The 24532-nt window shown below is 37.2% G+C and overlaps 1 protein-coding gene across 2 annotated transcripts in view; it reads left to right on the forward strand.

The window, feature by feature from the left end:
* BABAM2 (BRISC and BRCA1 A complex member 2) overlaps positions 1 to 24532 on the forward strand; it is a 308321-nt gene that overhangs the window by 155261 nt on the left and 128528 nt on the right. For both annotated transcript variants that reach the window (XM_077813632.1, XM_077813631.1), the window contains exon 7: positions 22704 to 22813. In XM_077813632.1, the coding sequence (XP_077669758.1) occupies positions 22704 to 22813 (110 nt within the window). The remainder of the gene's footprint in view (positions 1 to 22703; positions 22814 to 24532) is intronic.

Genomic DNA, 24532 nt, shown 5'->3' on the forward strand with positions numbered 1-24532 from the left:
TTTTTAAATGATAAACTGTGTAGTATCTGTAGCGATGTAACTTTTTTGTTACTTTATTGTCTCTGAAATGTATCTTTAAACTTCCAACAAATCTGCCTTTATAAAGGAGCTCACTTCAGTTTGTGGTGTGCATGTGAGGAGCTGGGAGCAAGAGGCGCTAGGAGCTGAGAGTGAGAACATGGACTGTTGGAGGACTGAGGAGTACAAGCATTATCAGACACCAGGAGGAAAGTCCTGTGGTGCTGATAAAGAAGGTGTTGGGAGGAGGCCATGGGGAAGTAGCCCAGGGAGTTGTAGCTGTGGCACAGCTGTTCCAGGAGGCACTCTAGACAGCTGCATTCCACAGGGCCCTGGGCTGGAACCCGGAGTAGAGGGCAGGCCTGGGTTCCCCCCAAACCTCCCAACTCCTGATCAGACACAGGAGGAGTCGACTGTGAATTCAGAAAAACAGCCAAGCTGAGGGCTGCTGTGAAACTCCAAGGTGAGCAAATCCGCCAACAAGCGCAAGACCCACCAAGGTAGAGCAGGAACTTTGTCACAGAAGACATTCAGATTGGAAATGTAAGGTTGCTTTCTATGTAAGGAAAGTATAACAGAAGCAGACTGCCTTATGTGGCCCTTTTTAAGAGGTTATCTTTCCTCCATAGGTTTGTTTAAAACTATCCTAATCCACAGTTAATATCCTCCAAACAAAAAACTTAGTTAATTTAGAGTTAGAGTTGAAGTTGTTCAAGTGTAAACTCCATCAGTGCAATCACTAAAAATCAAGGACATCACAAATAAAGGCAATTTTCATTCATTTGCTGTAATACCCACATACCATGTTACTCAATAGGACTTCTCACTTCTACTAGAAAATCATTTGGACTTCAGTATAATCAACAGTAATATACATTCCGAATGTCGTGCTCTAAAGAAGAGATTACATTAAACTAGAAACAAACTACTGTTCATCACAGATAAGCATGTCAGAGTGTGCTCATTTCCAAACACAGTTGAACTGCTTAATGTTGCACCAGTTCCTGAGAACCACTGACGTCTGATGAGGCAAATTATAGAAATTTCCTGACTCATTTTACTGCTGTTTTCAGATGCTCATAAGCCACCCATTTTTTCCCTTGTGAGTAATAATACAAACAAAGGCTCTAGTCCTGCAGAACAATTGATGCAAGCAACAATTACTAATTTTGTTAGAAGGATATGAACATAGTCCCTATTCTGCTTTGTGTGTGTGTGGTTTGTGATTTAAGGTAATCACATATTTGTCAAACTTTATACCATATCTCTTATTAGTAAGATAGTTCCAATATATTGGTCAATTTGTGAGGTATGTCACTCAAAGCTTATTATGCTTTTTATTCCATGTGGGGTCAATTCTGTTCCCACTGAAGTCAATCAGAAGAGGATCAGACCATAAATAAAGATGTTCATCTAAATAGTTTTTCTAAATCATATGCAACATAAAGGGTAATTATTATGGTTGTATAAAGGCATGCGTGTCCTGTGCTTCAGAGGGAGAAATATATACAAAAATTGTGTATGTTAAAGCAACAGAACCAGTTCAGACAAGTAGAGGAGTTTTAGTGGTGCATATGCACCGCTATTGTTTTTTTTTTTTGTCTAAGTGTTTTCATTAATAACTTGAAGTCCTATTTTCAGAGATTTATAACTCTGCTATAAAAACTAGCTTTGGGCAGGACTTTGGCATATAAGGGTTTGTCCCAGGAATTATTATTTTATATTCTTATTCTAATAACTATTATTTTATCTTATATATGTTTAATGTTTTTATGTGGTACTGGAAATACTCCTACAGCTACGAAAGTCTACAGCTTTGACTTCTATATGGCATGACATTTTGATTAGAACAATACAAAATCAACATGGCACACATTAAATGGAATAAAAAGTAGCTAAATGATGGGTCTCAAAATGTAGTTGTAAACAAGAAATTACTTTCGAAGGGGGTGTTTCTAGTGGGGTCCCATAGGAGATCAGTTTTTGGCCCTATGCTATTTAACGTTTTTATAAATTACCTGGAAGAAAACATATAAATCATCATTGATGAAGTTTTCAGAAGATACAGATGAAGAGGACAGGTCATTGATGCAGAACAATCTGGTTTACTCTGTAAATTGGGCTCGAATAAAATATATGTGCATTAATAAGGCCAAGTATAATGTCATGCATCTAGGAACAAAATAGCGTAGGCCATATTTATAGAACGGTGGACTCCTTCCTGAGAAGAAGTGACTCCGAAAAGGGTTTGGGGGCCATGGTGGATAATCAACTGAACATGAGTTTCAAATGTGCCAAAAGGGCTAATGCAGTCTTGGATGTATCAACAGGATATGAGTAGGAGATTGTTACCTCTGTATTTGGCAGTGGTGCAGCTGCTACTAGAATAAAGGGTCCAGTTCTGGTGTCCTCAATTCAAGAAGGGTGTTGAAAAATTGGAGAGGGTTCAGAGAAGAGGTATGAGAATGATTTAAAGGATTGGAAAACATGCTTTATTGTAATGATAGACTCAAGGAGCTCAATCTGTTTAGTTTAACAAAGAGAAGGTTCTATTCTGTTCTCTATAGGTTTTTATATTGCATGAATCATCCTAGTATCTGAGTAGAGTGTTAAGCAGTGTGACTACACATTTGTCACTCGATCAGAGTCTATAAGAACCTACATGGGAAACAGAAAACTGATGATAGAGGGCTTTTCAATCCAGCAAACAAAGGTATAACAAGATCCAGTGCTTGGAAGTTGAAGTTGGATAAGTTCAAACCAGTAATAAAGTGCAGTTTTTTTAACAGTGAAAATATATCCATTGGAACAACTTACCAAGGGCTGTGGTGTATTCTCCATCACTGGCAATTTGTAAATCAAGTTTGGATATTTTGCTAAAAGATATGCTGTAGTTCAAACAGGAATTAATTCAGGAGTGTCCTAGGACCTGTGTTATAGATGATCTGGTCTTATAACCTCTGAATCTGTTGAATGTCTCTTGCCATTTCTGAAGCAGTAGTCAGCAGTTGGAGCTCAAAGCACTTCACCAACTTTGATTAAATCTCATAACACTCCCGTACCTTAGGAAAGTGTTGTATCATTATCCTCATTTTTTAGATTGGATAACTGAGTCACCAGTAGGTTAGTTAGCTTTTCCAGGGTGGTGAAAGTCAATGACAAAATAGAAATAGATCTTAGTAGTTCTGACTTCCAGTCCCTGAACTAACCACTGTAGTATATTATTTTCCCTACTAATTTAGGTGTGGTTATCATCCTGTACATAGTATTTTATTCATTAATAGGCAAGTACAAGCTGCACTCTGTGCTATTTGTTTTGTTTGTTTGAGTTGAATCTTTGTTTATTATGGCTCAACTTTACAAAACTTGGAGATCTCACATTCAACAGATGCTTTAAATCTTTAAGTAACATCCTTTAATTTCATGGTTTTTGGAGAATCTGATTGTTTCTGTTCAGGCCAAAGTTAGTAAGTCCCCAAACTATCTTATTTAAAACATTAATTCATGCTGGTTTTAATTGTAGGGTTCCCATGATGTACTTTTTCAAACTGATGAAATATATCAATTAAGCATGACTTGCTGTGCTAGGAGTGTTTTTTGGGGGGTGAGTTTAGGCTAATTACTGTGTTGTATGCTATGTCTTAACACAAGTCTACTATGTGGGGTTTTTTTAATTTCTCACACACCAGTCTATAAAAGAATATCAGAAAGAATCAGAAGTTAAGGTAAAGAATAATTTAATATTAGTTAATGCAGCAAACAAACTGGCTCTGGGTTCACAAGATCAGTAATTGTATTGATTGTACCAAACTATAATTAAACTCAGGTAAATGATTTAAAATAATTTTAATTCAAGGAGCAGTGTACAAAAGGGCCTGTGGGGGCTTTCAGCGAGACAGTTCATGACTGCACTACAGACACTACTATGTCTATAGTGCTGTAGTGTAGACACTTGCTATAGCGGCAAAAGGCGGGGGGTGTTTCGTTGCTGAAGTTAATCCACCCCCTCTAGAGGTGGTGGCTAGATCGAAGATATTCGATAGAAGAATTAGAAGAATTCTTCTTTCGACCTAATGGTGTCTATACCGGGACTTAGGTTGGCTTAACTATGTGATTTTTTTTTTTTTAATTTAGGTGTAGACCAGTCCTAATTGCCTAAATCCCCTTTGAAAATGGGACTTAAACTCCTAAATCACTTACAAAATTTTTTACCCTAAATCTTTTGTCACAGCTAATTGTCTTCAACCGAAAAGTAAAGTAAAAGCACAGGGGAAATCCAAGCCTTTCCCTTTATCCCAACAACAAAAACTCATGTCCAGGCTCTGATCATCTCACATCTTGATTACTGTAATATACTGTAAATCACATTGGGCTACATTAATCCATTTTTCTTCCCACAATGAAAATCTAGTTAGTCTGCTGATAAATAACCTCATGCAATCCTCCTCGTTTGGGAAAAAATGTGAGCTTTGTATTATGTCCAGCAAATTAAAAAATCTGGGCTGTCACTGAACAAGGAGTGTGAAAATGTGTTCCAGAGTCAAGCAGGCTCTCATGGAAAATGTTCTGCTGGCAGCTTCTTCTCTGGTAAAATTCCACGTCTGTTGTGAGGCCCACAAGAAGAGAATTTATAAAGACAAACAAACAGAAAGAAACACCACCTCTCCTCCTCTCAAAAAAAGCACATTTTGGATTTCCTTGTGTCCTATGTGTCTGTCTTTTAGACAGTAAACTTTTAGGAAAGGGGTTATCTTCATTTTTGTATACAGTACAGCACCAAATATATTGTTGCCACTAAACCAATTATTATAGCTCTACTAATAATAATTATGTTGACTTTGTTAGGGTTAAAGTTTCAGTTTGATACAGATGGGAACGCAGGTACCCAGATACTACAATACCTTCAGAGAAAAATTTCTTTATGTGGGTAGAATATTTACCCTTAATTAATGCCGAGGTGTTTCAAACTGTTTTCTAAATAGACTACAGCAAACACCTTGAGGAGAAAAATACAGTGAAGTGTCTAGACATTGGCAAGTTCCAGCAAGAGAAGGTGCATATATAGAAGTACGAAGCATGTACTTGGACATAGGATGGCTCTAAGGCAGTCTGATGTCAAATGTGTGCACTATTTCTTAATGAGAACTAGTATGCATAGGTGTGTGTGAATTACAAACAGATTTCATTTCTGGATGGACTCAAACAGCTGAAGTTGCTGGCAGAAGGAAGCCAAAGAAACATCAGAGAGTAACCATTTGGAAGAGGCGTGGCCGATTGAGACCAGTATTCAGTTGGAGGAGGATAAAAAGAGACTGAAGAGTTTCAGCAGAAGTGTGAAGAAGGAAAATAAATAGGGCTGTCGATTCATCACAGTTAACTAAAAAAAAGTGATTAACTAAAAAAAATTAATCGCGATTAAAAAAATTAATCACGATTAGTTGCAGTTTTAATCGCACTGTTAAACAATAGAATACCAATTGGAATTTATTAAACATTTTGGATGTTTTTCTACATTTTCATATGTATTGTATTCTGTGTTGTAATTGAAATCAAAGTGTATATGATTTTTATTACAAATATTTGCACTGTAAAAATGTTAAACCAAAGAAATAGTATTTTTCAGTTCACCTCATACAAGTACTGTAGTGCAATCTCTTTATCGTGAAAGTGCAACTTACAAATGTAGATTTTTTTTTTTTTGGTACATAACTGCACTCAAAACCAAAACAGTGTAAAACTTCAGAGCCTACAAGTCCACTCAGTCCTACTTCTTGTTCAGCCAGTCACTAAGACAAACAAGTTTGTTTACATTTACAAGAGATAATGCTGCCCGCTTCTTATTTATAATGTCACCAGAAGGTGACAATGGGCATTTGCATGGCACTTTCGTAGCCATCATTGCAAGGTATTTACATGCCAGATATGCAACTGCTACTAGAATACAGTGTCCAGTTCTGGTGTCCTCAATTCAAGAAGGGTATTGAAAAATTGGAGAGGATTCAGAGAAGAGGCATGAGAATGATTTAATCAGCTTGTTTGTTTGAACAATTGGCTGAACAAGAAGTAGGTCCGAGTGGACTTGCAGGCTCTAAAATTTTATATTGTTTTATTTTTGAATGCAGTTTTTTGAACATAATTCTACATTTGTAAGTTCAACTTTCATGATAAAGAGATTGTATTAGGTGAATTGAAAAATACTATTTCTCTTTTTACAGTTCAAATACTTGTAATAAAAAATAAATATAAAGTGGGCACTAGTATTCTGTGTTGTAATTGAAATCAATATATTTGAAAATGTAGAAAACACCCAAAAATATTTAAATAAATGGTATTCTATTATTGTTTAACAGTGCAATTAGTCACGAGATTAATCGGGATTAATTTTTTTAATCGCTTGACAGCCCTAAAAATAAGTATAGAGCCTTTCACCTTTAGACATAAACACAAACAAATTGTGCCCTTGACAAAATAGGGGATAAGACAAAGAGGTTAAAGGTCGCCCCTGTGATGGTCAATTCGCATTGGAAGCATTGCCTGATGGTTAGGGGGAGTCGGGCCTTAATGCAGAAGGAGGTTGGTAGCGAAGCCTGGGCCTTCCAACTCCACAGGGCTCAGGCCTAGGGCCCTGTAAGGGTTACCAAGGGCCTGGCCTTAAGGCTGCCCTCCCTGTGCCAATTCATATCACCTACTCTATTGTCCAGGTTTTGCAGTCTGTTGTGAAAAAGTAATAGAAAAAGGTACGAACTGCACCTTCAGTCTGTCTGGGCCCAGCAGGTATGTGCCTCTTCTCCAAGAGAGGGCTTCTGCAGCACCCCTCCTCATGAGTGTCCAGGGCAAGTCCTTCTCCAAGCCTTGTCAGCCCCCTTCTGAGCTGTCTGGGTTCCTTTTACACTCCATCTCCATCTGGAGCATGTTCTGCAGGTGCAGCTGGGTAGGGTCATCTGTGCCCAGAGTTGCTCTTTAAAAACTTGAGTTCTAGTGCGGGGCTTATACACCCTGTCACAGTCCCTAAAAGGGAGCCACCAGAAAGGCAGAAGAGGCAAGATCAGAGACTTGATATTGGCAAACATGCTCTGGTCCATCTTGACCTATACCATATAAAGAATAGGATAAAAAAAAAATATTTCCCAGGTACCAGGAGAGAGATTATTTCCTGAAACTTCTTTGAGAATTTCCACTTAATACTGGTTATCGTATAGACCACAATATGATTAAAAGCAAAGTCAGTTTTTAAAAGGATGGGTTTAAGTATTTGGCAAAAGAACTAAAGACTGGGTCAAGACAGGTGATTTTGTCCTTCTGGTGCCAAATGTGAGTGAAGGCAGGAGCAGCTGCTCTTGGAAACCAGCCAATAAAAACACTATAGTGTAGAGAGAAAGTGTATAGATTTCAAAACCAGTGGGGAATGCCTGTTATGATATAAGGCAATTCTGTGGTGTAGACAGTTTACACTTTATCTCCTCTGGTTGCTTTGCCATGTGAGTTAAAACCTGGCAACACTTGTTAGGTGAGTTTTAAATGAGGCAGTAATGGAGTAAAGAGGTTGTTCCACTTGGTTCAGTAACCTGACATGTGAATAAAATAGAAATTAGTCATTTGGTAACTAATCAATTATATTTGTAAAAGAATATTCATATATATATCTACACATAAATATATATATACCTAAGGTTAAAAATCCCAAAATGACCATCTGCATATATCTGAAGAGCATACAATGGTATAAGATTGTACAAAGGAAGATGTAGATTAATGTAATGAAATGTCTTCTAACTCTGAAATGTATACAGCTGTGGAACTGGTTCCCAAGGGAAGTGGTAGAAGCTGCATCTATTGAGTCATTTAAAACTAGTCTAGACTAAGCAGTCAAGAATACACTGTAGCGAACAACAATGCATTGGCAAGGGAAGTTTTACCCAGGACTTCTATTTCCAACTTCTATAACTTTATGGAGCTCCTCGTAACTTATGAATTAAGGCTGCAGAAATTTTGCTGAAGATTTCTTTCCCTGTGTTATGATTTCATACAAGTAAAAAAGCACCGTGTTAGAGTGGAATCACAGTGACTCTTCTCTGATTTGGGGGTTTCATTTAAAATTTCATTAAGTATTGAGCAATCCCTTGCTGATTGCAGGTTTTGAATCATAATCACATAAAATTCAGCATTTATTCATATTATAAATTTGAAAGCAGTGACAATTTAGTCAATTTGCAACTTTAAAGGCAGCCTATATTAAAGAACACAGATCAGGTACACTATAACCCTGGTCACTTAAACAAGAACTGTTGCATTGTGAATGAACTGCAAGCAACAAATATGTACTGCAAGAAGCCCTCTACAGAAATTAGAGTAATCAAACCCCATGATCATATGGGTCTGTCATGTTGTTGTAAGGTCATTACGGAAGAAATAGAGGCATCAGCCTGTGTAGCTGAAAAGGAAAAGTATGTATTGGAGGTAGTGTGTTTGTTTGAATGAGTGTCAATTCCTTGCAGTAAGTGTGCCGTTATGATGACATAAAGAATAGTGTGTCATTTATAGCTCTAAAAATCTTGTAATTCACATAGTGTATATGGAGTAAGTACACAAACTATTGCCTCCCTTAGCTGTTGAGTTTTATTTATTAAGTCTTCACATTCATTGCTAGTAGTTTGTAAGATTGGGCCCTATGTTAGGTCATTCTCTGGGTTTCTCATCCTGTTGTTGTGTCTGGTCTATTTCTATTTCAATTATAAGCTCCTCAGGAAAAGGATCATTTCTTCCTTAAGTCTTGAACAATGCCAACACGCTGTCAGTACTTAACAAATAATATTGATAAATTTATTAATTGTTATTTAATTGGGGGGAGGGTTAGTTTTATGTTGTGGCTAAAACACACAGTACACTTCACAGCTGTTGCCTAACCTGTGTATCTCAACCTGTCAGCCTGGTGACTCCTTATTTGACGTAACAACTTTTCACAATCCCCCGTACATTTACTATAACAATAAGAGTAAAAAATTGTTAATGATAACAATGATAAGACTATAAAATTTGTGTGTGTGTTTCAAGATATTGACAGAGAATCCTTTACCTTGAAAGATAAGCATACACACGGAGTGGGGGAGTGAGGTTTTTGTTGCTTTAGATTTTAATAAATTTTTCAGTGCCTTGTAACCCCCATGATATAGGTCCCACTCACTGAGAAAATATACTTTACATCTCTGACACTCATATGAATTATTTCTATTCCAGTTTTTTTTTCTGATACCTAGCTATTACTCTGTTTTGTAATGTACATAAACCAGCAAAAAAGTCAGCCTGGACTTGAAGCTTTTGTACATTATTTTTTGGCTTCAGACATTGTGTATGTGTATTTTATCTCCAGCTAAAAGCCTATGAAATCAAAAGTGGAAATCCTTTGTACATGAGACCCCAAGGCATGGGAAGTGATTTTAAAATGGGCATGCAGGGGAGACAAGTTGCTCGTGACAAAGCGAGCAGAAAAGATGTGTTAAGAGTCAAGTTGGATAAAATCAGTTATGGCAGATATTTAAGAAGTCTGGAAAGTGCATGTGGATAAAGGATGAGAAAAAGAAGAAACAGAGGAGTCCGTTCACAGCTATTATGGTACCAATAGACATGGAGCTGTTCTTCAACTAAATTTCTATCAGGTTAGGCCTGTGTTTCCCAAACTAGGGATGCCACTTTGTTCAGGGAAAGCCCCTGGTGGGCCGGGCCAGTTTGTTTACCTGCCGCATCCAAAGGTTCGGCTGATCGCGTCTCCCACTGGCCGCAGTTCAGACCAACAGGGGCTGCAGGAAGCGGCGTGGGCCGAGGGACATACCGGTCGCTGCTTCCCGCAGCCCCCATTGGCCTGGAGCAGCGAACCACAGCCAGTGGGAATCGTGGTCGACGAACCTGCAGACACAGCAGGTAAACAAACTGGCCTGGCCTGCCAGGGGCTTTCCCTGAACAAGCGGAGTCCCAAGTTTGGAAAACACTGCGTTAGGCTTTATGCTATTAGACTGACAACATGTTAATGGTCACACTAATTAACAGCAATGAGTTAGGCTTTTTTAAATTTATTATTTTAATTTTTAACAGGTCCCTTGGTTGGACCTTTCTTTCTTTCTTTGCCCTTGAGTTTTTTTGGAAGCTGTTATGGCTTTCTGTAGATTACTAATAAGGTGCTTTTCAAATCTGCATTTTAATTACCTAAGTTGTTCAAACAACTACTTTCTTTCTCTCTTTTTTTTTTTGTGTGGATCCCACTGTAGGTGATCATGCACCTCACGGGCGCAAGACTGGAGTCTTTTGAATAGCAGTGTCCACCAGGTTGCTCATGGGCCCTGTGTGTCTTTCTGCTCCCATGCAAGTGAATAAAGTGCTGAGTGGCTACAACCTTTCCTCAGTTCCCTCTTATCACCTGTGTCAGCGAGACATAACCCAGCAGGTTTCTGACCAGCTACACTTGAGAGCTTCAAAACTTATATTTCATAAACAATTTCTGAAGAACTTCATCTTCTCCCCTTCTTCCAACTGAATATCTTCCCGCCCACACACACAAAATTTCTTCTTTCTTCTACTTGTCTCTGGCAACCTTCCCATACAACTCCATGCACAGCAAGGTGAACTTATTGCGGATTCTAAGCTGCTTATGGTTCAAATTTTATCCATCCATCCATCCTATTACTGCTTCATCCTCTCTCAGATAGATATATAGTCAATGTCTGTTCTGCTTGGGAGAAAGCCAGATCTGAGACAGGTTCTCAACTTGCTGGTCCTTTTTCCTAATCTTCATTATCTTGTTATACCTTCACCCTCCTTCTTGAGGGACCAGCAGAGACATGGTTACTTACTCTACAGTCACTATGGTTCTTCAAGTTGTCAGTGTGGATCTAGGACCCACCCTCCATCCCCGCTTTTGGAGTCCTCAGCTAACATGGGCTTTGAAATGCAAGGGAACTAAGGGAGAGTTGTGGCTGCTCCTCCCTTTATGCCCTCACACTGGTCCATAAAGAGGCACAACAGGGTACATGCATGGCCCCAACAGACACAGCTATTCAAAATATTCCAATCTTGCATGCATGAAGTGCTTGTGCACCTACAATGGGATCCCCACTGACTACACCACCTTGAAGAATTGCAGTTACTGAAGGGTAAGTAACTGTTTTTATTTTTGTATAAGAAGGGAAAAAACAAACTGTTTCAACAGCTTCATTTGGTGCAGCTTAGTCCATAGCAGTTTCATAGCTTTTGTTCTTTCAGGGTTTGAAAATTGCAACCATACTGGGTCTCCAGGAATTTCCCACTCTTCCAGAGCTGAGTACAAATATTGGCAAGGAATTTAAAAAACAAATAGTGCCCCTCTTGAATCAACAATCAGCACTGAAGAATGATGTATTCACCCCAATATCAGAAGAGACAATTTCCGTCTTGGGTTTCTGGTTATGACATGATTTTGTGGCATCACTGTGTCGCCAGGTGGGATCATAATCTGTTACAATATAATTTAGTTTTTTGCTAACATACGTTTGTTTAAAAAACAAATTCCAGGCCTCTTCCTGCTCCACTGCCCTCTGTCTTGCATTGCTTAAAAAATGAAAATTCAAGATGATGGCCACTGCAAAGGAGTTTTACTAAATTCCTTCTATGGTGGGATATGCCTCCAATAGCCAGTGTAAGGTGGTGAATTCAGAATGTTACCCTAAAATTCACCTTACTGGATGGCATACACTGACCATCACTTCTGCTCCTTATGAAGACACAACATGCACTATGCTGGTGGTGTGACTTCCTCCACAGACCTTTAGTAGAGTAGAAAGCCAATGCTTGGGACAGGGAGAAGGTGTCAGATTAGTACCCTTTGTCTACCACACTGTATCATTTAACACAATTAAATCTTGTTTTATATCCCAAAAGATATAACATTATAGTTAAACACCAGGTATTAATGTGAAAAATAAAACCTGTAGAATTTCTATTGGACATTTTAAAATGTCTTTTCTTTACTGTCTTGAGAAACAAAAAAAAAAAATATTTCTTACAGTTTAATCCTTTTCCATTTGTCATGCACTGATTTATTTCTCTTCTACAAACCATCTAGTCAGAGTTCTGTTTGTTTCTTTGTCAAAATCATCACTGAATAATGATGTAAATCATAGTTATGGGATTTGTTAGCTTGAACTCACTCATAGCTTTTTGGAAATAGTTCTGCATGCTACCAAATCTCAGAGCTTGTCTACCCAGGGATAGTTACTGGCATAATTATATTGGTCTAATTATATCTTTTAATTATACCAGTATAGTGCCCTATGTGGACACTCATATTTCAGCGTAAGTGTGTCCACATAGGGAGTTATGCCGGTATAATTATGCCAATAAATGTCCCCATGTAGACAAGTCCTCAGAGTCAGGAAGTTAGTTTTGACATTATAGTTGATTGGAGTACATTTTCAGCCTATCATTACTGGGCGTTGTGCACATAATTCCTCCACACCCTGGGCTGATGTGTGTACAAAGGGTAAATGTACTCTGAGATGGGCAAGTGGCAGAACAGAGCAAGCACGTATCTCAGAAACCAACAAATAGCTCGCAGAATATTGTGAAAAGGGAGTGTCCGTCTGCAGTAGTTTCCTTGCCTCTGTCTCAATACCCAAATGCTTTAATATGTAGGTATTTTCTAGCAATTATGTGCACAATGCAGTGTTTGTCATTGTGAGTGTGGAACTGGAGCAGGCACGTCTTCTGACTCTATCCAGATATGAAAATTACTTAGGATCTGTTAAAACAGAGCAGGATGGGTTCAGTAAGATAAGAATATACATATGTACACATGCTTATATGATGTGCTTTGGCTGCTAGAATGGATGGGCGGAGGGATGGGAGGGCAACTTGATATAATTTTAAGCAAACTTCAGGTTGCTCTAATTTACTCCAGAAAACCATCTGGTTTCTGGCCAGCCCCAGGATCCTAATGCCACAAAGATATTGCAGTGCCACCTTTGCCTCCGCTATCCTAGGACTGTGCTTAACCAGAGAGTCCAGAGACTCTGTACCAATATCCTTACCTTTGACCTAAAATAAGTACTATTTTGTCATCAATAATCTCAAAATATAAATATAAAACACATTATTTTCTTAGATTATAAATTATTTGGGGTGGAGATAGTGTCTGCTTTTTGTGGTTTGTACAGTGTCTAGAACAACGGGGCCTCAAACTTGTTTATGTCTTTGGGCACTGCCATAATAGAAGGACAAAAGAATAATAATAATAGAGCCCTTCTTTAAAACAGTTATAAAAATATGTAAGTACATATTAATCTGCTTCAAATACAGCATATAATACATAATCAGCTGTGTTATGGACTTTTCCTATGAAAGTATATTTTACATTATTTTAAAAAAAGAGCTTTTATGAGTACTTTAAGAAAAGCAACTACTTCGGTTGGTAAATATATTACCAGATAATATTTCCATTTTAACAATATCCTTTAACATATTTTAGATACTGAAATCAAGATAACAATAACTAATCAGGCTGGAGGAGAGAGCCTTGAACACAACTACATTTGTTTGCTTGTTTTTATCTGACATTTTTATTATTCATTTTTTCCATCTGTGAGAACTTGGTACTTCCTGGTTCACTGAAGGTATCTGAGACTATAACTCCACACTAGAGTTCTTGGTGTGACCCATGTAATCTATGATACTTACGATTTCACAGAATAATCTTCACTGAACCAGGAAGTAATAAAAGAAGTTTACAGAGAGGAATAAGAATGGTTTAAAAGTTAGCCTGATTTAAAAATGTTTTCCTGTGCTGAACCTCCTTCACAGCATACATGTAGAAATAAGCACAGAAACCTGGGCTTCACCCCATTTTAGTTTTTGCTTTGCTGTCTCTAATGTTTAATAATTGTATAGCAGAACCATTTCAGGAGGGGTACTAGGCAACACTCTTATCAGGGAAATATACATGGAATCCTCTTTGTTATTATTTTATCAATCAATTTATGTTTGTTTTATTAAAAATTTACCCCAAAAGCTGTAAAAAGGTGAGAGAAAAATTTGTTTTTATTCATATATGAACATAAGTACATGAGAACAAATTAAATGTGTGCCCTGTCTCAACAAGTGTTTCATTAATATACTTAGGACAGGGCATGAATTGGGCTGATACAAGTGGACAGAATTCCACTCCCTCTCTCTCCCATTTGATCTCTGATTGAGGACACTGGCAGCGTCAGTCTGAATATGCAGTTTTACAGATCTTCAATCATGAGTCCCGTTGCATCTGCAAACATGTATGCTTTTCAGGGTACACAAGATGCTTACCCTTATATTTAAACCAAGAAGCAATTAAGTCAAAGAGTCATATTTCACTACTATGGAGCAATATTTTAAAGGCCATTTGACCTAGATATGTGCTTATGAAGCAGCATTAAAGTTTTCAGTCTTGTGCTCTCAACTCCAGATTCTGATGCTGTTGTTCACACGGAGTAGTTCCTTACGCTGCTGGTAGCACTATTGATTTCAATGTGAGTAAAGGTGGCAGAATGTGGCCATCATCAATTACTAAAGTGACACATTCAGGCTCCCAAGAATGTTTACATTTTTAATTTTCATTAAATGTAAATCCTTTACATCTCTACAAATTTCATTACTTTCCCAGTCTCAAACCAAGATCATGATGAAAGCAGATTAGCTGTACACTGAGCTGGAGAAGTGTGCGGTGCTGATTGTTGATACACAGAAAGGTGGAGATGGAGGGGGCAGCATCAGCTGCGGGAGTTTGCCTGACTTCCACTAACATGGTTCACAATTTATAGGATTACATGATGCATTGTACAGAAAGGCAACAGTTCCCTGTGCTGCCCATTATGGATATTGTTAGTGTTATTTTGTAGCTCAGTGTTTGGATTACAATGCAATAATTGGCATAAACATTAACAGAAATAAAATAAGAGTTATTTTACACATTTATGTATCAGCCCATACAAATACTTACTTACCTTTTGTCCTTCAGAAAGGATCAAGAAATCAATGTAACTTGTTGAAGTCATCTTGACTATCCCAAACCAATAGGTCTTGTGATTTAACCTGTCATCAAACTGTCATGCTTAAAAAAAAATTGCTTAAATCTTGATTTTTTTTGAAAAATGTATTAGTGTTCCTGTTTTCAAGAGAGAAAATGGATTTTAGGTAGGCACACAAAGCAATGTGGCTTGGTGAGAGTGAATGGAATGATTCATAGTTATAAGTGCAGACATGCTGGAGGAAGAATATTTTCAGAAAAATTATTAAACTTTGGAGTCTCCAGGTCTTTCATCTTCCCCATTATTTGCCAGTGATGGCTGAGAGACCTGTGTTTGTCTTGTTTGAAGCCTTATGAGAGATGTGATGCTGTTGGCATCTGTTCCCAAACCATAGAACTTTGTGTTTTCCCAACTAGGAAAGCAAAAGACATTCTTCTTATAGAGATACTATATAGTGCTCTGCTGTTTTGGATCTGATGATAAAACACCTGAAAAAGAGGTAGAAATAGAACAACTTGGTAATATTTTCATAAAGCTTTCCACTTATATAATCAGCTTGCAGACACTGATTAGTTAAGCCTTTTAATATCCCTTTGAGAAAGATAGATATCCCTATTTTACAGTGGGGCAAACTGAGGCACAGAGAAATTAAAATACTTTCTTGGGAGTCATACCGAAAATCAATGGGAAAACCGGGAACAGAACCCAGCAGTCTTTACTTCTATTGTGCGCTAATTGGTCACATTTCCTCCTTATTGTGAATTCTTGATGATTGTAAATAGTAATCCACTCTACAAATATTCTCCATTGTGTAAATGTTATGTTGAAGTCTTAATGTGGAGCCTGATGATATGAGATGCTCAGCATTTTCTGCAATATGCTGAGGCGCTTGCCTCTCATTGACTCAATTGAAGTTGATGATGCTGAGCATCTTGCAGAATCAGGTCCTTAGTATTAAAAACAAACAAATCACCTTGGCCCAGTGTCATTAAAGCACATCCAATAGGTAGAGGGCTTTGTGAGGACCTAAAAATTCCAGTTGTAGAGTAGAATATAATGAATCTCCTTTGTAACCGTTACGCTGTTGCATTTACAGATTATACACATTTTAGTGCAAAACCAGCTAAACTTTTTATCTGTTCTTAAAAGTCATCCATATTTATCCATTAGAGAAACTATCCCAGCATTTTTCTCATACAGGCTTTGGTCTATCAAGTCCATAATCCTGCTCTTGCTTCCCACAGTGTTCAATTAACTCTTTAAAAGAAACTGCTCCATATTTTGAGGTTGCTTGTGTTCTTTATGACATAGGTGCAAAGTAAATGCCACATAAGTGGACAAAACCATCTCGGAAGTTGTGGTGTCTAATGTGTATTCCCATAGACAAGAATATTATCTTATGTATTTATTCTTCAATGTGCTGGTTTTTCTATGCTCTTCCAAACAGAGTTGTTTGTCTAACTGGATGACATTTCCCTCTTGTACAGGGAATGTAGTGGTGAGTTACCATGTATGCACTAAAAGAAAACTGCTTGGATAGACACCAGACCCATAATGTTGCTCATGGTAGGCAGGCACCGTATATTTATATGTAAAATTCTCAGAAAACTCATATAACTGGTGCCTTGCTTATGCGTGAGTAATGTCCTATGTGTCTTTATAGCTGATTATGGACGCCTAGAGGGATCCTCCTTAGTGCTGCTAATGATTATCTCACGCTCACCAAATATTTAGTTTGCAAGTTTATTAAAGTTAGGTTTGTATTCATTTTAATGAAGAAGACTGAGTATATTCTACAACAGATGAACTATTCAAGTTGTGCAAATATTCTTCAGACACTACAATTCAGATCTGTATAACTTTTGATGAAGATCAGAAACAGCTGCCAGCTAACCAAAGTGTTTGCTGCCTAAAGCAGTGTGTAGGCATTTTTTGTAGTTTCAGAACTTTATCCTGATTAGTATTTTGGTAAAGATTTCATAATGTATTAGCTTGATATATGAGCTGTTTTTTGTAACATTTCAGTACTAAGTGTAGTGCAAGCAAGGTGTCTGCCTCTCTTTTCATAAATTATGCTATTTAAAGAATGGGCACTCCTTGATCAATCCTGATGGATTTCCTGGAAGGCACAAGAAAGCACTTTCTGGAATAATTAAGTCTTCTCCCCAGAGTGAAGCAGGGGAGACTGACAGTGAGCATTTGCTTCTCCTGATTTCTTATTACTTTTCCCTACTATGTGTTTTGTTTTGTTTTGTTTTTTCTTAAACTACTAAACATAGGGCTTGTCTACATGAACGTTTAGTTTACGGCAAGCTGGTGTGAGAATCTAACTCTCACTAGCCTGCTGCAATCTTACTGTTCATGTGAACCCTGCTGACAGACTAACAGTTTGTTAATTTGCTTTAATTTTACTCCCCTTTCACAGAATCATAGAGATTAAAAATGGAAAAGAACTCCAGTCTCTGGCCAGCACAGGTTTGTTCCCTACAGTATATTTGCCAGTACTTTGTCAAGTATAGTGTTAACATTTTTAAGTTACAGGGGCTTTCACTGTTTCGTTTTGAAGAGCTTATTCCACAATATGATAGAACACTCAGTTAAGAAGTATTTCCTGGTAACAGCCCATTTACTTTTTTCAGTTTCATGGCATTGTTCTTAGTTAGTTCTTTAAGTGTGTTAAAAAAGAAGCAAAAATATGATATGCATATAAATATATTAAAATTGTGTCTGTTCGAATATGTCCCTCTCCCCACATCTTCACCATGATGCTTGTTTTTTGACTGTAAGCTGTTCAGAGCAGGGTCCAAGATGTGTCTTAATGTATGTTTCTATACCACCTCGCACAGCGGAGCTCCCATCCTGAATAGGACCTGTGGGCACTATTGCAGTAGAAATATTATTAATAACAATGATCGGTTACACCAAAAAGGAGGCGGTTGATTAAGTAGCCTCTTGACATAATTGAAGTGTAAGTGCTGTAAAGAAACAACTGCTTTGAAGAAAACAGATTGAATATTTTGGAAATCAAATTATAGAAATGTCTCTTCTTGAAAGTGTACTACAAACTAAGGTAGCAAGACAAAAAGCTTCTAGATTACCTTTTCTGAGTTATGCCTGATTTTCCAGAATCTGCATTTTTAAGGAAAAAGAGCCCTAATCTACAACTTGGTTACGCTCCAGGCCCAAGAGGAAATGGATTATAACAGTTGTGACTGTGAAGAGCAGATGTTTTGGTTGGACTAGCTATCTACCATCTGACTCATCATAAATCCTCAGTTCCCGTAAATTCCCAGTTTTCAGTTACAATAGGTAGGACGCAGGCAAACAATGCCTTTAAATTAAAAATATAAAATGTGGTTTTGGTATTAACAGTTAACCACAATCCATATTCATTTACAAAAGGATAAATTATTGTGAAAGAGGTGCAGCTGTTCCAGTAAAATGTAAAACTGAAGGGTATTTGTGAATGACAGCTTCATTAGCTGTGAATGAAAGCCAGCACATGATCATTTAGATAGTGCTAATTAATATAAATTGAAATACAACTCAATGATATGTTTCTTTTGGTTCCCATGTTACTTGGTGTCCCTTGTTTAAGCTTCCAAGGAAAGAACATTTATTTCTTTGAATGTCTCAGAACCACACTTTTCATAACTTTTCTGTTGGTTTTGTATTTTCATAAAACCTGGAGACTTCTAGTAGTTTTCAGGATTTAGATTATCATCCTGATTCTTATTTACTGAAGTTCTGACATGGGAGTACAAGTGTAAATGACAGCTGAGAGTTGTGACTTTTCTTCCAGTTTGTCAAAAACTTAAAAATTGCATTTATATCTGAAATGTTTTACCTGCTGTTGTCATAAGTAGTCACTGGAGGTGACTAATTGAAAGAGACAAGAGGAAAATCCATCCTTTTTTTTTTAGTTTCTTTACTTTGTGCATTTGACAGCACTGTTATGGTCATTTTCACTGACTTCCTGTGCAGTCCATTTTCTCTGTTGTGTGAGTGAGTGAAACAGGGGAGAGAAAGCATTTTTAAAGTAGGAATGTGTAATTGTAAAAAAGCCACCTAAACTGTTAGAGGGACATCCTGGAACTAGTTTTAAATCTGTATATTTTTTTTACGTGGGCTAGATTTCAAGTTTCTTAAAATGTCTCTTTTAAGATACTGTGTATTACTGAGACCCTGATATTTTTACTTAGTACCACGTGCTTTATCCAAGAATTTCGAAATGTTTTGCAAACATTCAGTCATTACATCACACAATGCTTTTGTGATGTAGAGAAGGATTATTATCTCCATTTTACAGATGGGAAACAGAATATAAATAATAATAAATAATAAAAATAAAAAATATAAATAATAATAAAAATATAAATAATATAAATTATAAAGTTTCTGATGAAAGATGTTCTATAAATGCTAAGTAGTATTATTTTTAGCCTAACTAGTGTAACTACAGATGCTATTGTTCATTATAAAAATTCCATTCTTAATTCATACAAGTGTCTAATTCTGTTCTGAAATGTATGAGCTACTTGCTTTAACAACATCCCGTGACAGCAAGTTCCATGGTTAATTATATGTTGTGCAAAAGATTGTTTGGTTTTAAATATTCAGAATTTGTTGCCATTTAAGTTTGAGTACCTTTTTCTTTTTGTATTCTGGAAATGGGAAGAATACTGAAGAAACAAAATTTGCTCATGACACTAAGGAAGATACAGTAACAGAAAAGTATATTCTCTAGAAATATCATTCTTTCTGAAACTAAATGAAAAATAATAAGAAAAAGGTGCTTTTGCTTTGTTATTTTCCTTGGTCTGTTGTATTTGTTCTATTTGGCCTGTTCTTTGAGACTAAAACACATGCACAAAATGTAGGCAGATGGGGAAGTAACGTATGGTTATAGCTTGGTACGAAACATAAAAACATCCTTGGCCTTCTGACTCTTGGGTTCCCTGCGAAGGAGCTGCCTTTGTCCTGTGAAAAGATAATTGTTTCCCAACACAAACACTGAATATCAAGTCATCTAATCATTAACAGGTCTGTAGAGATGACTGAAAGATGTAGCTCTGAGGGGTTAAATCTTGACTGGCACAGACACTTCAAAAAGGTCCATTAATTTAAAAGGCAGATTTTCTCCCCATCGTTTATCTGTACAACATGTGTTTTCAATTTAGTTTTATAAACAGCAGTTGTAACCGACATACTAAGGTTGAATGCAGTTCCACCAAGCGGATAGTTGCATAAATAAAAGTAACAAAGTACAGTACGAAAGAAATAAACAGTGTGTTGTTATGTACAAAAGGACTTAATTATAATAATGTTTGACAGTCTGACATAAAGTAAATGTGCACCTAGGTCCAGCCAATCTGTACAAAAATGACCTTTTTGCAGCTTTGTATTGTGATAGCTCTGTGGCCATCCTATGTTGGCCAGGGTGAGCCACAGGTTAGCCAGCTTCATAATAGCTCTGCAACAGTTACTGTATTATGGTACTTTTTAAACCTTTTTTGGAGAATTAAGCAAATTGTGTCTGTAACTGATTGACCTTTTTTATACCGTATATTTGAAAAATGACAATCTGAAATGTAGTGGACAAGTGTCAGTTTCTTTCCACAAACTTGCACTGAACTGTAGCTATATTCATATTCAATGCAATGCGATGTTGGCAGGAGTACTTGCACCATTAACTTGTTACTATTGTTTATTATCTTCTGTAGAGGGAGAAAAATTAGGCGTCTGGGTTTACCACCTGTATTGGAATCTTCAACTTGTTGCATCTTAAAATATCAAAGGCACTGTGTTCATGTAAGAGTATATATTTTAAAATTTCTCCCACCAAGAAAGTCTCTATTAAATGCTGTTATTAGTGGTCATAATAATTCTTGGTAATTTTCGTTTAGTTTCCCTGATATATGTTATTTTATATCTCTGTCTTTTTGGAGTCCTTTTGATCACTGAGATCTTGAAGGAAAGAAAGTAGAGCTAGATGGTATATTCTAGAAACTGTACATGTACTGTCACATTGTATTGAGTGTATGTGTGGAGAGTTGAACTTTTGATCTATTTGAGCATTAACAATACTCATGTGGGATTTTAACTGTTCAATTTTTCCTTGCTGTTGTGCAGCAAGTAAAAAGCATGTGTTCAGTGCTAATGTGAGCACGGTGTTTGAAAAGGGTTTCCAGCATAAAAGAATTTGTGGTCTTGGAGATATCCTGGATATAAAAATGGTAAACGTACTCTATACCTTTCATCATATGACAAATGCTTGTCAATTAAAACAAGATCCTTTTGGTCATTAGACTCTACTGCTTAATCGGTTTTAACACTTCTGGTTGTCTGATTAGTGTGACGTAGCAAGTTAATAGGGACAACACAGTTAATATTGCACTTAGACTTCAGGAGTGAAAGATGTTAATTGTCTCAAATTTTCCCTAGCCATGAAAACATATGGAATACTCAGGGGACATTTTGTGGACTGTGATCACTATTGTTGTATTGTAGATCAGAACTATGCCACAGAGTGGAGAAATATCTGAAAAAACACTGTCAGGTCTTTCTTATTGTTTTATGTAATATGGCCAGCCTGTTCTAAGGCCCTGCCACACTACAGTTTTTAACTGTGTTTGGAACAAGTCACTGGTATAGTTTGGGTCTGCGCATACCACATGGTTAATATGCTGCTAGAATCCATGACAGCCAGTAGTGTTTCACTCCTGCCAGAAGCCTGGGTTGGCACATGATTATCTTCCTGTAACCAGTCAACACACTGTGGTTTTGGTAGGTTGGGCTGAATCACCTGGCATTGTTTAATGGGGTTATTAGCATTGTTTATTAGGTTTAATAGATGTTCCTTCTTCCTCACAACTATGGTGTGATGGAGCATCCCAGAGCATATTGCTGTGTGTATTGTTGATGCTACTTTGTGTGTATGTCTGTGAGGCTATTTAAGGTCACTACCACATACTGGTTACAAAATCACAGTTGGAAGTTATGTGCAGATAGGGCCTAAACGAGAGAGGGACACTTCAGAGATTGGTTATGAAAGGGCAGCCTTAAATTAATGCACACTCTAATTTGCACTGAGGCCAGAGCTGAGGCAGAGAATCAGGGAGCCATAACCTACACCTTAATGTCACCCCCCGAATCCCTGCCACCCTCAGCTCAAACAGAAGCTGAACACAGCAGAGAATCAGGTCTATATACTTCAATGAAAGTTTATAAATGTAACATCTGGGTGTATTACTCAATGACCCAACAATATTATATGAAGATTTTTTTGGTATTTTCATCAGTTGTTTATAACAGTCCCTGGAATCTTAGAAATGAAATCTGTTTTTTACTGAAATGTTTATGCTCCAACACACTGAAAAGGTGGTGTGTTACTGTAAGGGGTTGCTTGTGAATGCTGAGCTAGTATCATTGATTGTCTTTTGATCCATTGAAGAAAAACGAGCGCTGTGGAATTTGTTGTCAAAATATTTTTAAAAAATTAAATGAAATTTACAAACAGATTTTTTTAAATTGTGAAATTTGAGTCCCTTCAACCTTTATGATGTTCCTTTTATCCACACTGGGTATTTGACCCTCTTTCACCCCTTACTAGTAAGGTTCTGATGACTTTAAGTTTGATGTTGTCTGCTTTTTCCTTGTATTCAGGATGTCAGTGAAGATCCAGGAGAGGACGTTGCTCTTCTTTCAGTCAGTTTTGAGGATACAGAAGCTGCTCAGGTTTTCCCCAAGCTGTATCTGTCCCCACGTATTGAACAGTAAGTAGAATAATTGTTGTAGTATTCCAGTTCTTCTCAGAACTTTTAATTTTTACTCTGATTGTTTATGTAGGAAGTCTTTGGTAGGCCATAAAACCACTTTGGCTTTTAATTGACAAAAGCCATGACGGTGATTACTGTAATTGGCTTTGACTGGAAGGGAGCAATTCAGTTAGTCTTGCCAGTCCCATTTTTATGTGCCTACCACTTACAGAGCTGAGCCACCATTGGTTAGACTGTTGCGGGGCCCACTGATCCCTGAGAATCAGCCTACATTTTCCTGGAATGACTCCTACTGGAAGTGGCATCCGGTTCAGCTTAGCAGGCAGATTTCCCCCAGAAAAGAGGGAGAGCTTTGTTTTTTAAGATTGTGTTTATATATCTCTGTATGTGTAGGTGTGCACTGTACCTGTGTGTGATTGATACATATTCCCTGAAGAGAGACAGTTTGTACAATAGGAAGTGATACAGTTAAACAGTTTCCAATCAATGTTTGTAACAAGAGCCATAAGGCTATATTTGTTAAACTGTGGTCAGGAATTTGCAGTCTCAGTAAGATGTTTTTCCGAGGGTGTGTCAGAGTATTTCATTTTAAGGTTGTTGGACAACACAGTTGGCACACAGACTTGCTAATAAACAAATTTTTACTCCTAAAATGGAAGGGTCGGAAGGAAAAATCTATCTGCTTCCTAAATTAGATTTTGCTTCTTCCATTTTTGGAATTAACAATGTTCCCCCTCCCCTTCAGTGCTTCAGTCTTGAAATATCTGCTTGAAAGTTTCATCAAAAGCACTTCAGGCTTACAAGTGACTTTCACTTAGAGATAAGTTGGAAGATCTTGTAGTGCAAGTCCTTATTTTGCACAGCACCTGACAAACGAAAGTTTCCCAAAAGAAAAGCTTCCTAGTTTGTTACCTTGAAGAAAACTTCGAAGATTCATAATGCCCTTACAGAGGAATATTGAAAAGACTTCTTAGTATGGGGGAGGAGGTCTGGTTGCCTAACTATAACTCTAGAGTGCAGGATAAGGAACCAATGGTAGTGGGGGAAGTATTTGATATTAATAAATATACTTTAAAAGGAGAGCTTGTTTTTCACTTTCTTGTGTTTTGCCTTGTTAAGCATTTTACTTGGTTTATCTACATTACTACACAGAAGTAACTACATTAGACTTTGCAGTTACACAGAGGTCAAGTTAAGCTAACATTGATTCAGTGCTTTTGTTTTTCTGGTCAGTACTGAAATGGCATTTCTTTCAACTGCTGAAAACACCTTGGGTGGAGTAGAAGAGATGGAAAAGTACTGACTACCATAGTTTTAGAATAGCTTACTAAGAATGCACAGAGTTTGAGAAAGGGCATGACATTCTGATATTTAAACCAAAAAGGCATTGACATGGATAAAATGGATGACCAGGTAGATGGGTTAAAAAAATCCAAGATTAGTTCTGAGATAAAATCATAAGATTTATAAGATATCTGGAAAGAAAAATCTATAGAAAATGTATGTATTGCTTCTTTTGAGTTTTCAAGTCCTTTTAGCATCTAACCTTATTTTAGAAAAGGTTTTTGTTCTCTCCTTCATTTAACATTATTTATGGCTGTGTTGATTTCGTTAGCGGCTCATTTTAAATGCAAGTCATATTCTCTGATGAGCTTTGTGATAGTGAAAAGGTTAGCTCAGGTACAACATGATTAGCATAACAAGTTACATGCTGTT

This window comes from Eretmochelys imbricata, chromosome 3 (assembly GCF_965152235.1).
Source record: "Eretmochelys imbricata isolate rEreImb1 chromosome 3, rEreImb1.hap1, whole genome shotgun sequence".
In the NCBI taxonomy this organism is placed as follows: domain Eukaryota; kingdom Metazoa; phylum Chordata; order Testudines; family Cheloniidae; genus Eretmochelys; species Eretmochelys imbricata.